Here is a 12,422-nt window from a genome sequence, read left to right as displayed (position 1 = left end):
CACAGCAGAACTACTTGCTGCGTGAATGTAGTGTGAATCCAGGAAGAGCTTTGACTGTTTTATTGACCTTGAATATTATTGAAATGAGAATGTAGAAATTGTCAGATGTTTGTGTGAAGGTGGCACTGCTAAACATAGTGGAATGGAGATTTCTTGAGAATGCTACTAGTTCTTAGATTTTATACATTGACAAAAGACTGGCAGTTGTGACTAACTTCTTTGGGGCCTTTATTGCTTCCTAAAGTTAGGTGCAAAATAATTGTGTGTCTCAAAGTGCAAGAGCACCAGCTCAGTTTTGTAGTAGCAATTACAGTGTTCAGAGATGACCTCTTGGAGCAGATATATTCCAAGTATCTCTGAAGTGGTTGAGATCTGTTTGCAGGAGAATGCTAGGTTCTTCTGCTTAACTTTGTAGCAATATCACTTTGGTAGCTCTTGACCACTTGCTGGTGGTTTTTAATATCACAGAGGAATTTAAAACTGTCAGCACAAGGTCACTTCAAAGAAGGTGAAGTCATGATTTCAAATCAGAGCTCTTGCTTATTTGTCTCACAAGCGAGCTATAAGTGAAGTTGATAGTACCGATCTTTGTTGAGAAAGAAAGCATAGCAGCATGTCATAATAAGACCTCTTTACTAAAACATGTATGGGAACTAAAAAGAAAAGAAAGCAGAATGGGTATCTGTGTGTCTTCACTAGTAGTCTTCTGATTTTCTTTCTTTAGGCCTTGTCAATGCTGCTAAATGGTACTCCATTTGCCTTTGTTATTGACCTTGCTGCACTTGCCTCTCGACGGGAATACCTCAAACTTGACAAATGGCTCACAGATAAAATTCGGGAGCATGGGGTAAAGCAGGATTTTTCTCTTTATTTTTTTACTCTTGTCAGTGACTAACTTAAGTCACTTTAATAATTTTCTAAGTAGCGTTAAAGTTGTCAAAAGTGTCCATAGTCTGATAGTTCAACTTTTTTTACTGAACTATAGTAGCTTAGTGCAATTCTTTCCATGGTGCAATTGCCAAGTTTGAAATAGTGTCTTGGATGTGGTTTGGGAGATTAAGATAAGTTTTTTTTTTCCTCAGGAACCTTTCATCCAGGCCTGTATGACTTTCTTAAAGAGAAGATGTCCATCTATCCTGGGTGGACTTGCTCCAGAAAAGGATCAGCCCAAAAGTGCTCAGCTTCCTCCAGAAACCTTGGCAACTATGTTGGCCTGTCTGCAAGCTTGTGCTGGGTAAGAATTACATTGCTTATGCTGAAAGAGTAATCCATTTGCAGCTGGCTTTCTGTCACAGCTGGTTTGGAATTTCCTGTGGAGGATGGGGTTAATGAGAGCGTATAAAGTTGCAGGGATAGGTGCAGGAGTACATTTAATTTTGCATTTAAACTTCTGTTGTAGGCTAGATCACAAGAGCTTGAGTATTGTCTCTATTGTCAAACAAGTGAGCTGATCTTGGTGACTGGAGGCTGTCTGGTTAGTCAGATAATCAGTTGTTAATGAGTAGATAGATATAGGACTGTAATTCAGACAGGAATCCAGGCCATGGCTACAGAATGGGACAGCATCTTGGAAAACAGTGGCTTTATAACAGATTTTGTGATTGTGTTAACCAAATGTTTCTGTGTGGTAACTGTTTTGGCGGAAAGGACTCATGCCATCCTGATGTGTAGGAGAAAAGTGGGGAGTGGTGATTGTGTAATCGAGACTGAAACTAGATATGTGTACCTTCTGTTATCTTTGAGACTCGAAGTAGTCAAAGATGGAAAATACTGAACATCTTTTGCAGATCAGATTGTTTAGCTGAAGTCAAAAGAAAAGGGTTTGGATTTGAGAGCTGCTAGAGGCAGGGGTGGAATACAGGGCTGATGGAAACTGCAGTTGGACAAATCAGTCTTTAAATGCTATATACACACATAGTAAATGTGACTGAAAATTGTAAAACATCTGTGGTGTTGTTTCTTAGTGCTGTCAGATCAAGGTGTGTTGAACTGCAGCAATATTTCAGAGGTAATGAGAGGCAGCATAGTGCAATGTGTGAGCCAGAGTGACTGGAAGCTGGAGATAGGGCTTGTTTTGCTGCTACATTTTGGCACCAAATGAGGCTGGCATGTCCAAGTGTGTGTTACATAATCTGGGTTTTATAGTGTGTCCTTTGGCTTAGCCAGTGTGGTCTTGAAAGTGATAAGAAACATCTTTAAAGGTACCCAGGATGATTCATGGCTCTCATGTAGATAGTAGGAAATTAGTACTAGCCTAGAGTTGGTCACAATGAGTATTGGAACTGAAAGAGAAGTTGAGGTACCTGTAAGACTTTAGGAGAAAAGAAAAGACTTCCTGTTTTCTGCTGGAACCTCTGCACTTGAAGTTCAACGGCTGTTTCTAAAATAAAATGATCTAGCACATGTTTTGGTCAGAAAAGATAGCTCTTAATTTTGAAGTCAAAGTGCATCTTTTGAGACTGTAGTTCTCAAATGAACTTATATTCCTTTTGCATGCTGCAGTGTCTCTGTTTTAGAGGTTTAATAGTTAACTGTAGATTTGAATTGCATCTAATGTCATTGTGTTCTGAATTTTAATGTGTTACCGAGTTTTATTTATTCCATTAATTACAAACGCCACTAGTTCTCTACTGGCACAATTCTCACAGCCTTTGGTTTCTTTTTATAGTTACTTTATTCCCTTTTATACAAGAATGTGACCTACTTGCAGTCATTTTCTATTAGTTATTCTCTTTGAGCTTTAGAAAGAAAAAGCTTGGATTTCTTTAATGAAGCAATTGCTTTGATTAGCTTAGGTTTCAGTCACAAATGGAAGCAGGCATTGTAAAGACTAGCAGGTTAAAATCACAGTAAATATGAAGTACATTTGGGAGGGTAGTTGCACTTCACTAACTGAAGCCTACCATCTCCTAAATCTGTTGGTTTAGGAGCCTGCTCTTTAATTAGGCTGTAGTTAGTTCTTGTCTTGTTTTGTGACCTGGGAGACACTTTTTTTTTAGCCACCAGGTCCCTGCATGTTCTGAGACTTATTTTTGGTGGAGCTTGTTTATCACTGGTGAACACTGCAGTTGTGGCATCATGTAACAGTGAGTCTTCAAAAAGAAATCAGTGTTCCTTCTATTACTGAGTGTTTTTACAGTGAAGTCAGGCTTGGTTGCAGGCACCACAGGCTGACCAACCATGTAATTTATTAACAAGCTGCTTATGAGAAGTCCTTCCCTTGTGGAGCTGCAGTGAGTTGAGAGGGGCAGCAGTGCCTTCTCCACACAGTCATGTCCTGCATGGGCCAAGGGTGTCAGTGTGGGGCATGGTCATTTCTTCTCAGTCTTTAAGTGAAGTCTTCTCAGTCTCAAGCAGGGAAGGAGCTTCAGTGTACCTGTGCCTCAGGAATGAAAAGGCTTCTTCCCACTTTGTAAGAAAGTGTTTAGGAAAAAAGAGTAAGACAAATGAATGTGTGATTCCAGCAAGCTGGAACTTCCCTTACAGTGACAGTTTTGTTGCTCTAGACTCTGATCCCTGGCTCTCAGCCCTCCAGCTTCGTTTGCCTGAAATGCAGACTGGTTTCTTTTGTGGGTTTTGGGTTTGTTGGTTGGTTGGTTTGGGATTTTGGGAGTTTTTTTAGAAAACCTGCAGTTCTCTGCTATCTAAAAATACTGTGATGTTTGCAACTTGATACAGCAGTGTGTCTCTTGACACGATTAAAAAGTTTGCCAAGATGATGGGACAAAACATTAGTGGTTCTTTCCAAAGCACAAATGGCCTAACCAGTCACCATAAATATCCAACTCAGGGATTGTAATTCTGTCTTTGTCCTCATTCTGGACTGCCATATTATCTATTTACAGCAAGTTGGAATTTGTTTTGCAAAAGCATGTTGTAGTATTTAAGCATAAAAACTGCAAATTTAACCCCCCGAAAAGGAGGAGGGGAAAAGACTGAGGTTGGTAACCACATGTGAACTGTAGACTCCCTGACCCATTCCATGGCTGAAGTGCTGTATGGTCTTGAAATGCCTCCTGCATCAGAAAAAATCCTGTGGTACATTTCAGCTGGTCATACACACATTTAAATGTTGAGATTTCTGGGACCGTGGCTCAGGTGAGGGCAAATACATACTGTAGGTACTGACTCTACTGTGTACCAAGCTCAGAGCTCTGTCTTCAGGTCTGGTTGCACTTTCTGAAAAAGAAATCTCTTTGGGGTTTTTTGAAGGTAGATTTCTGATTGCATTTTCATACATTCCCTACGAGGCTGTTTGTTTTGAAGTCTTTGAAACAAGGCTCTGGTGAGAGGATGTTAAGAGTGTAAAGGAGCAAGTTTGTGAAACAGTTATTAACATGTCCATTGCTGTGTATAGAAGCCTGGTCACCCATGGTACCTCCCCAGATTGCCATCTCTCATGGGGGGGATTTTCCCCACACTGCATAGTGGATCACTGGTTCTGGAGATCAGCTGAATGCCCTTAACTAATTCTGTGTGTCCCATGACAGGATACCTGCCAAAGCTGATAGCTGATCTTCAGTTCTTCTGCCTTAAGCACCAGCATGGTTCCTTTGTTCTTTTTCCCCTCATCCTAAGAGTTGAGCTCTAAAAGTTTGTGAAAATTTAATTGAAATGAGGAATATTCAGACAATGTTAACAGAGCAACAAAGCTGTATTAGGATAGTTGCACCATTACAGGAAGGAGTCTGCAACTTTATCTGTCTTTACCAAAGAGATATAACTGAAATTCAGGAAAGCATAAATAATTGGCTGTTTTTTCCAAAAGGAAAATGTTAGTGTTCTGTTATTATGTCTGTGGTTAGGTAAGTCAGCAACAGGGCTGGCTTTCCTTCCAGTTTGGGAACCTGGCAGTCAGACATGGAACACTTTGGAAAGAGGTACTGGCTGCTCTGGGTTGTGCAATGACTTTGTGCCTAAGTTTGAGTTTTCTGATGTTTTTTGGTTATATTTTCCTTGAATAGTTAAATTTCTTGTCTCTGTTTGGGTTTAATGCCAGTGTGTGAAGCACGTCTTTCAGTCTGTAGACAGATGAGTTTTAGTGAAGCAGGTGGTGGTATTTACCTCTTCTTTTTTTGTCTGTGAGTACATAGCCCATGTATCTCATCTTTTAGAGAGACCTTGTGTGTAATGAGATTCAGAATGACAGTAACCATAAATGGTGAAGTTTTGGTACAGGAAGAAGCCTTGAGGGGCAGATTTGAACAAGGGATCACAGAGTTACTATCTGTATTTTAATTTCTGAGGCTAAGCTGTTATATAGCCTGTAAAGTGGACAATAGCAGACAAAGGCTCTTCCAGGAACCTGTTGGAGCCATGTAGTACATATCCCAGCCTTCTGTAAGCCCTTACTTGCTGGTGTAACTGTAAAGGAGTATTTGGATCATCAAAAACAAAGTAATAGTCTGTTGGAGATTGTTGTAGAACTACAGTTTAAACTTTTCTATTTAAATATAACTGTTTCTCTTGGGAAATTATCTAAGGCAAGTTTTTCTAATAACAAAATGTAACTTTTTGCTGGGGTTGTTTTGAAGTTTCTTTTTGTGAAATATGGCCTCAATTTCTCTAGGAAAATCAAATAAGTTAATGACCTTATTTTTGTGAACGTTATGTGGCTCACTGTTGTCCTTCCCCATCCCAGGAGTGTTTCTCAGGAGCTGTCAGAGACCATCCTCACCATGGTAGCAAACTGCAGCAATGTCATGAACAAGGCTCGGCAGCCCCCGCCTGGAGTCATGCCCAAGGGACGCCCGCCCAGCGCCAGCAGCTTGGATGCCATCTCTCCTGTGCAGGTACAACAGTCACATGCTGCATTTGCAGAAGGTGCTGTTGATTTAGTGCTAGTTCTGCTGTACTAGTTGAGCTCTTTCTGCAGGACTAAGTCAAACATCACCTGGCTCACGTAGTTTTGTGCTTGCATGTCTTGATAGCTTGCTTGTAACTAGAGAATGATGTCTGAGGGATGTAGTTCAGAACTGTCTTTCACTTCACTGATGTCTGTAAGAAGTAACTGTGAAGTATTATAGGATGGGAGCACTGAGGAGGGACAGATATTTGGTTTACTTTGAATAACTGAGGCTTTCTTTTAAAGTGCTAAAATTTACTAGGACTTCTGAGAATTAAGCACTGCCTTTGAACCTGATGTGTCTTGTTTGTAGCTTCACGGGCCAAGCCACAGTGCTAGAGCATAAGGACTTGTTATAACTGGGGCTCTTCAGCTCTCAACTGAACTGCTCTTTTAAAAACAAGGTACATTTCAGTTAATCCCTGCCACTCATCATCCCTTCCTCCTCTGGGAGCAACACATTGCAGACAGGTTTTGCTTCTAGCAGTTACATTCAATGGCAGATTTTTAACTGGTGAAAAGTGCTTCACATTAAATAGTGACAATTCAGCATTTAAGAATGACTGAATTGTCGGTAGCTTATATAAACTAAATGCAGACTCTGGTTTCTTGTGAATTGCTGCTTCATTGAAGTTGTTCATCAGATGTACCAATATCTTGGCATCCTGCTACAAATAACTCATATGAACAAACAGCAGCAATTTTTGCTCTGTAGTCATGTTGTCTTCTGGGTAGATAATACCATTTTTTGCTGCTCCTAGTCAGTTCTTTAACTTACTGCTTTGGCAGACTGTATTGTGCCTTCACTCCTATTCATAAACCAGGTCTTAATGTTTTTTATTGTAGACTTCATTCAGGTATTTAGCTGTGAAATGTTGGCATAGTAGGGTCCTTCAGACAGTCAAAAATACTCTTTAAGTTTGAAAGAGCTTTCTGAGTCTTGAGGTGGGGTCTGAGGTTGCAAACTGCAGAGCATAAACTACTCTAGTACAAAAATCTGCAAGTAGAAGTAAATGCTACTTATTGTAAGCATTTACTGTTATGTTACACTCAACTACAGACTGTGGAACAATCAGGATTTCTGTAGAACCTGTGAGAGAATAGGATTTCATGGGATTGCAGAAGAAAAATAAGAGTGCATTCTGTAGACAAACTGATCTTTTGGGTGACTTCAAAATTTACAGTAACTGTGCAGAAGAGCTTTCTCAGAAATGTTTTGATACGTAGCCGTCTTTGTACAAAACATGCCAAAAATCATCTGGATTGTGGTTTATGGATGTCTGTATAATTTTCCTTTCTTCATTCAGATCGACTCGCTTGCAGGAATGGCCTCTCTTAGTTTAGGTGGCTCAGCTGCTCCCCACACCCAGAGCATGCAAGGCTTCCCTCCAAACCTGGGCTCTGCATTCAGTACTCCTCAGTCACCAGCAAAAGCCTTCCCACCTCTTTCCACCCAAAACCAGACAACCGGTTTCAGTGGCATCGGAGGACTTTCCTCACAGCTTCCAGGTACTGCTCTTTGGGTGGAGTGGTTTGTTTTTGACATGGCACAGCTAAGGCACTGTTGTTGCTGTGGTTGGAAATACTGAATGTGACAGCCCACCCCTTAAGGGAGGGTTGGGTGCTTCCTTCCCTTTAAGGGTGGGAAGTCACACTGGACAAACAGCTGTGTCATAGGGAAGGGAGTTACACTCTGATATGAAGTGGAGTCCTCACTCCTGGGTCGTTGCTGAAACAGTACTTCAGAGTGTTGGAGCTGCAATAGGTAAGAGGTTTGAGTTGAGAGGATGAGTGTTTTGACAAATATAGCAGCCTTATTTTAGGTTGGGACAGAGATGGAGGACTGCTTATGTTAAAACTGCTTGATATTAGACAGCAATGAGGCTATAAAGCTCTGAGTTCTTGGAAATGATAAGTGCTATGAGGAGTGGTAAGTGGATACTCTGAGGGTGCAATGAGATGACCAATTGCTTGTTTTCAGTAAGTGGTCTTACTACAGGTTTGCTTTTCAGTAGGTGGTCTTACTACGGGTAGCCTGACTGGCATAGGAACTGGAGCCCTGGGCCTTCCTGCAGTGAACAATGACCCATTCGTGCAAAGGAAGCTGAGCACATCTGGACTGAACCAGCCTACATTCCAGCAGAGTAAGATGAAACCTTGTAAGTGGTAGTGTTGTCTGTGGCTGTGAAGTGTGACTGTGGTCTGCAGTTAATCTGTGTTTCCTTCAGGGGAAGCTTGGATCTGTAGGTGGTCAATGTTAGAAGTGTGGCTCTTGCATTATTATATTAGTCTGAAAAAGGTGCTTCTAAACATGTATCCTAATAGCTTGCCAAATGTCTGGGGGTGGGGGGTGTTAAAAAAGAACCCATTAGCATAAAAATATAATGTGCTATGGATTTGCATGAATAGTGTGTTTCTGTCCTTTTTCTGCTGCACTGTGTTTTGAACAAAAGTGTTGTTCTGCTTTTGGCAGAGAATTGTATGTGCATGGTACCAGGGCATCTTGTTCTGTTTGTAACAAGGTTAAACCTGGGTAGGGAGCTGGTTAAACCAGGTGAAGCAGTGAAATAGACTGCAACATTGGATACAAATAAGACAAAAAGTTGGTGGAAAGATAGTTTTTGAAAGGAATAATCGGGTTCATAACACTAAGCCATTATCCTTAACTAATTTATGCCTCTGCAGCATGCTCACAGTGAGATGCTGAAGCAGTCAAATGCACAGGAAGCACAGCCATATGCTAAACCTTCCACACTGCTGTTGCAGAGGAGCTGTATGCAATAGCAGCAGAGTTACCTATCTCTGCAGATGTACAGTGGAGGTGGCTGTAATCACCATTGCTTTATATTCTGAGTCCTCAGCATTCAACAGAAACTTGTTGGAAGCTCACTGGCTGGCCTGAAAGTTTGTGTGCAAGTTCGTGTGCATGTTCGTGTTGTGTAGCATGCTTTATTCTAGACTGTTCTGCATTCAGTTATTTAGCTGTCAGCTGAGGTTAGCTTGGGAGGCACTGGGTTCTAGGAGTAGAGCACTGTGAGGTTAATGCTATCTTAGGATGCAGTTTTTTGAAAAAATATAGCATATTGAAATATAGCATAACAGATTTTTAAATAGCAATTCCTGTCTACTGGGAAGGTTAAATATCCTGCTCTTCAGAAGAGCTAACAGTTCTGTATAGATTGGTGGAAGAGTTGAAAAGGACTAGGTGAAATCCTGACTGTCTGAAGTTGTCCTGAGTATGATACCTGTTCCTTTTTTTTTAACAGCTGACTTATCTCAGGTGTGGCCAGAGGCTAATCAGCACTTTAGCAAAGAAATAGATGATGAGGCAAACAGCTACTTCCAGCGTATTTACAACCATCCACCACACCCAACCATGTCTGTGGATGAGGTGAGTTCCCTTCTGTAGCAGTTACAGCACCTGTCCAGAAACTTGTAATAAAGTGGATCATAATTATTCCTTCATGTATTACTTTTAGTGGGAAATGGTAAAGGGCTCGTGGTGGATGCTGCAGTATTGCTTTTTTGCTTGGTCAAAGTTGTTTGCACAGTGAACTTGCAGTTGTTCATTACATTCAGCTTTGACTTGTCTGGATTGAAGACTTCAGATGTTTAATTAACACTCCTAAAATGCTTCTAAGTGGAAAAGATTCTGTGTGGTGTGGAAGCTTTTTTGTTGAAAATAAGTGCTAAAAAGTGCCTTTAAATAGTCTGTATAAATTATCTTAAATGTATTTGGTTTTAAACTATGTAAAAATGACTACAAGATCTAAGTATATAAAAGTGTCACAAGTTCTACCTTCTGAGCTTTTGATAATTATTTTTGTTAGTCTCTATGAGAGTAATTATTGGTCTGATGTACTTACTCTTTGAAGTACTTCAAATTTACTTTAATATATTTGCACAGTTATAAATTATGGAAGACACAACATTAATTTTAATTTTTCTAATTTGGAAGTAATGACGTAGGCGGTCACAAAAAAGTTTTGTGTTAAGACAGTTGCTTAAAAGAGAACTAAAGTCTGAAGAGGAAGCTGGTTGTAGTGATGTAGTGTCTGCCTGCTGTCTAAAATGAAGCAGTTACTTTGTGGTTGTGGTAGCACAATGTACCTTAGTAGTTGCAAACCCTGATGAAATGTGAACATGGGAAAGGGCTGAAGTAAAGTAAATCTGTTGGTAACAATTTCCAATTTCTTTGCAGGTCTTGGAAATGCTGCAGAGGTTTAAGGACTCCAACATTAAACGGGAACGAGAAGTGTTTAACTGTATGCTGAGGAACTTGTTTGAGGAATATCGATTCTTCCCCCAGTACCCAGACAAGGAGCTGCACATTACAGCCTGTCTGTTTGGGGGCATCATAGAGAAAGGACTGGTTACTTACATGGCGTTGGGCCTGGCCCTGCGCTATGTTCTTGAAGCCTTACGAAAGCCTTTTGCATCCAAAATGTACTATTTTGGTATAGCTGCACTAGATAGATTTAAAAATAGGTGAGTGTGGGTTTTGGTACACTTCTAATAGTGCCTGTATTGTCTTGTGAACCTTGAACCTGCTCTAATCATGCAGTACAAGATTGCACAGCTCAGCTTTGGGATTTCTTCAGAGATACACTGAGTTGAAACAGAATGTGTGAATGTGCTAGTTAAAGGGTAACCTTTCTAAATTAAAATGTTCAGTGTGTTACCTGTATAAACGTGGGACAAACTGAGATGCTGAAACTACTTAGACTATAAAAATCAGTGGAGTGTTGAGTTAGATGAGGTAACTAACAGCTTGTTAGACATGGGGTGAATGTAATTACTCTTCACAGGTGCTTTCCAGTGAAGTGCCATTTGCACTCTTCACTACTGAAGGACTGACTGAGAGATGAGCTCTAGAACTTTGCTTTTACACAGAAAAGTATGGCTAAATAATCTCAGAAAAAGTTCTTCCCCAAAACTTCTTACGAATTGCAGATAGAGAAGACTCTGGGTGTGAGGTGTGCTCTGGTTTGCTGTTCAAACTGTACTGAACCAGACTACCAGTAACTTACCCAGTAATCTTGTAGCAAACACTGGATATAAATGCAATTGTGTACTAGGTCAGAAGTATAGAGATGTAGGAAAAGATGAGTTGCTGTGAATAAGTCTTGTGCTTTAATGTTAAATTAATTAATTTAAAATAGATTTTGCAACAAAAATTATTTTGTAGGAAATGCTTTGTTTATAACAGCTGCTGTAAAGAGTCCAGAAGTAGTTATTTGGTGCAGAATGGGAATGGCATATATGATAGTTGTTTCTCTCTAATACTGTTTGTGATGTGGGCTTATGCTTGTGACTAATGCATGTTTTGTCTTACAGATTGAAGGACTATCCCCAGTATTGTCAGCACTTGGCTTCTATTAGTCACTTTATACAGTTCCCACATCATTTACAGGAGGTGAGTTTGTCTGTAAGCAGCACTAACTTTCTATGGTGTTAAATTCTTTAGAGCAAATTTCTGTTTTCCTTTGGAAAAGCAGTCTCATCTGTGGTGATTTTAGACCATGTTACATCCACAGAATCAAATGCCTTTTCTTAAAGCTTTTGCTCTGGGCTAGGGTAGACAGGTGAAGGTGCCTTTCCTGCTTTCATAAATCTGTTTGGGTTGTTTATGTTGAAACAGCTACCTGAATATAACTGCATAATCAACCAGTGCATGCATGTCCCTGCATGAAGGTTTTAAAGTGCCTCAGTGTGTTCATATTCCAGTCTCTTAAAGATTTGGAGTTTTAGTCTAAAATAGAGGTCATTCAGCTGGCTTTATACAATTTCATACTTAGACCTGATAAAATAATCCAGGAAAAATTTCTTTCCTGAAGGTCTGAGAGCCATGGGAATACCTTGTTGTCCAAAACAGTGTTCATCACACGGTGTCTGCCTTGCATGTGCTTTTATTGGTAGAAATACAGAAAAACTGATCCCAGTAGCAGAGCTTAAGAGCATGAGCTAAATAAGGAAAAATGTTTGGCACTGACATTAAGGTAGAGGCTTCACCCGAAGCTGCCAAGTCCAGTAGCAGTCTTGGTTTCACTAACAGCTTTTAGACTGTACCCCTTAAATGACAGTCTGATGTTTCCAGTTTCTGGGGAAATGTATAGCAGTGGGAGAAAAGCTATTTCAGAAGATGTAATATCTAAAAGTTGGCTATTTCTGCACTGTGGTTTTCCTTATTAATAGTGAGCTGCAGACTATTCTATCTAGCTGTCAGAGTCCTTGCAGAAGACTTCTTCCCTGCTTTGTAGCCCACTTCTTGATATTCACACATTGTTCTTGGGCTCTTTTTCCTCTTTTGTTCTGCTGTTCTAGGCTTGAAGGGATAGGGATGGAGTTTTTTAGGTAGTGCTCCTGTAAAATATTAAGCATGTTAGGTCTTGTGATGCTTGACATTAATTTGTTGCAGCCAGAGGCAGAGCTTGAGGCTCCTCTGCAGTAAAAAAGTCCATAGTGACAGGATGTGCTTTATCAGGATATACAGTTGTATTTAGAGATTCCTTTATGGCAAGACTGTCAAATATTTTAATGATTGTTGGCAAACCTTTATAGTGCTCATGCTGAAAAT

The 12,422-nt window shown here is 40.2% G+C and overlaps 1 protein-coding gene and 1 non-coding gene across 11 annotated transcripts in view; both read left to right on the top strand.

Moving 5' to 3' along the window:
- CNOT1 (CCR4-NOT transcription complex subunit 1) overlaps positions 1 to 12,422 on the top strand; it is a 55,936-nt gene that overhangs the window by 20,157 nt on the left and 23,357 nt on the right. For 4 of the 10 annotated variants that reach the window (XM_030955703.1, XM_030955705.1, XM_030955709.1 and 1 more), the window contains exons 15-22: positions 725 to 847; positions 1,083 to 1,234; positions 5,642 to 5,792; positions 7,153 to 7,354; positions 7,858 to 8,004; positions 9,112 to 9,236; positions 10,047 to 10,333; positions 11,183 to 11,261. In XM_030955703.1, coding sequence (XP_030811563.1) covers positions 725 to 847; positions 1,083 to 1,234; positions 5,642 to 5,792; positions 7,153 to 7,354; positions 7,858 to 8,004; positions 9,112 to 9,236; positions 10,047 to 10,333; positions 11,183 to 11,261 — 1,266 coding nt within the window. The remainder of the gene's footprint in view (positions 1 to 724; positions 848 to 1,082; positions 1,235 to 5,641; positions 5,793 to 7,152; positions 7,355 to 7,857; positions 8,005 to 9,111; positions 9,237 to 10,046; positions 10,334 to 11,182; positions 11,262 to 12,422) is intronic. The other 6 variants (XM_030955708.1, XM_030955713.1, XM_030955706.1 and 3 more) reach the window with 3 other exon arrangements.
- LOC115908087 lies at positions 6,122 to 6,257 on the top strand. The gene has a single exon (XR_004061091.1). It is a non-coding gene; the product is annotated as a small nucleolar RNA SNORA50 (small nucleolar RNA).

Source organism: Camarhynchus parvulus, chromosome 11 (assembly GCF_901933205.1).
Source record: "Camarhynchus parvulus chromosome 11, STF_HiC, whole genome shotgun sequence".
NCBI lineage: Eukaryota > Metazoa > Chordata > Aves > Passeriformes > Thraupidae > Camarhynchus > Camarhynchus parvulus.
This window is presented reverse-complemented; position numbering and strand designations above follow the sequence as displayed.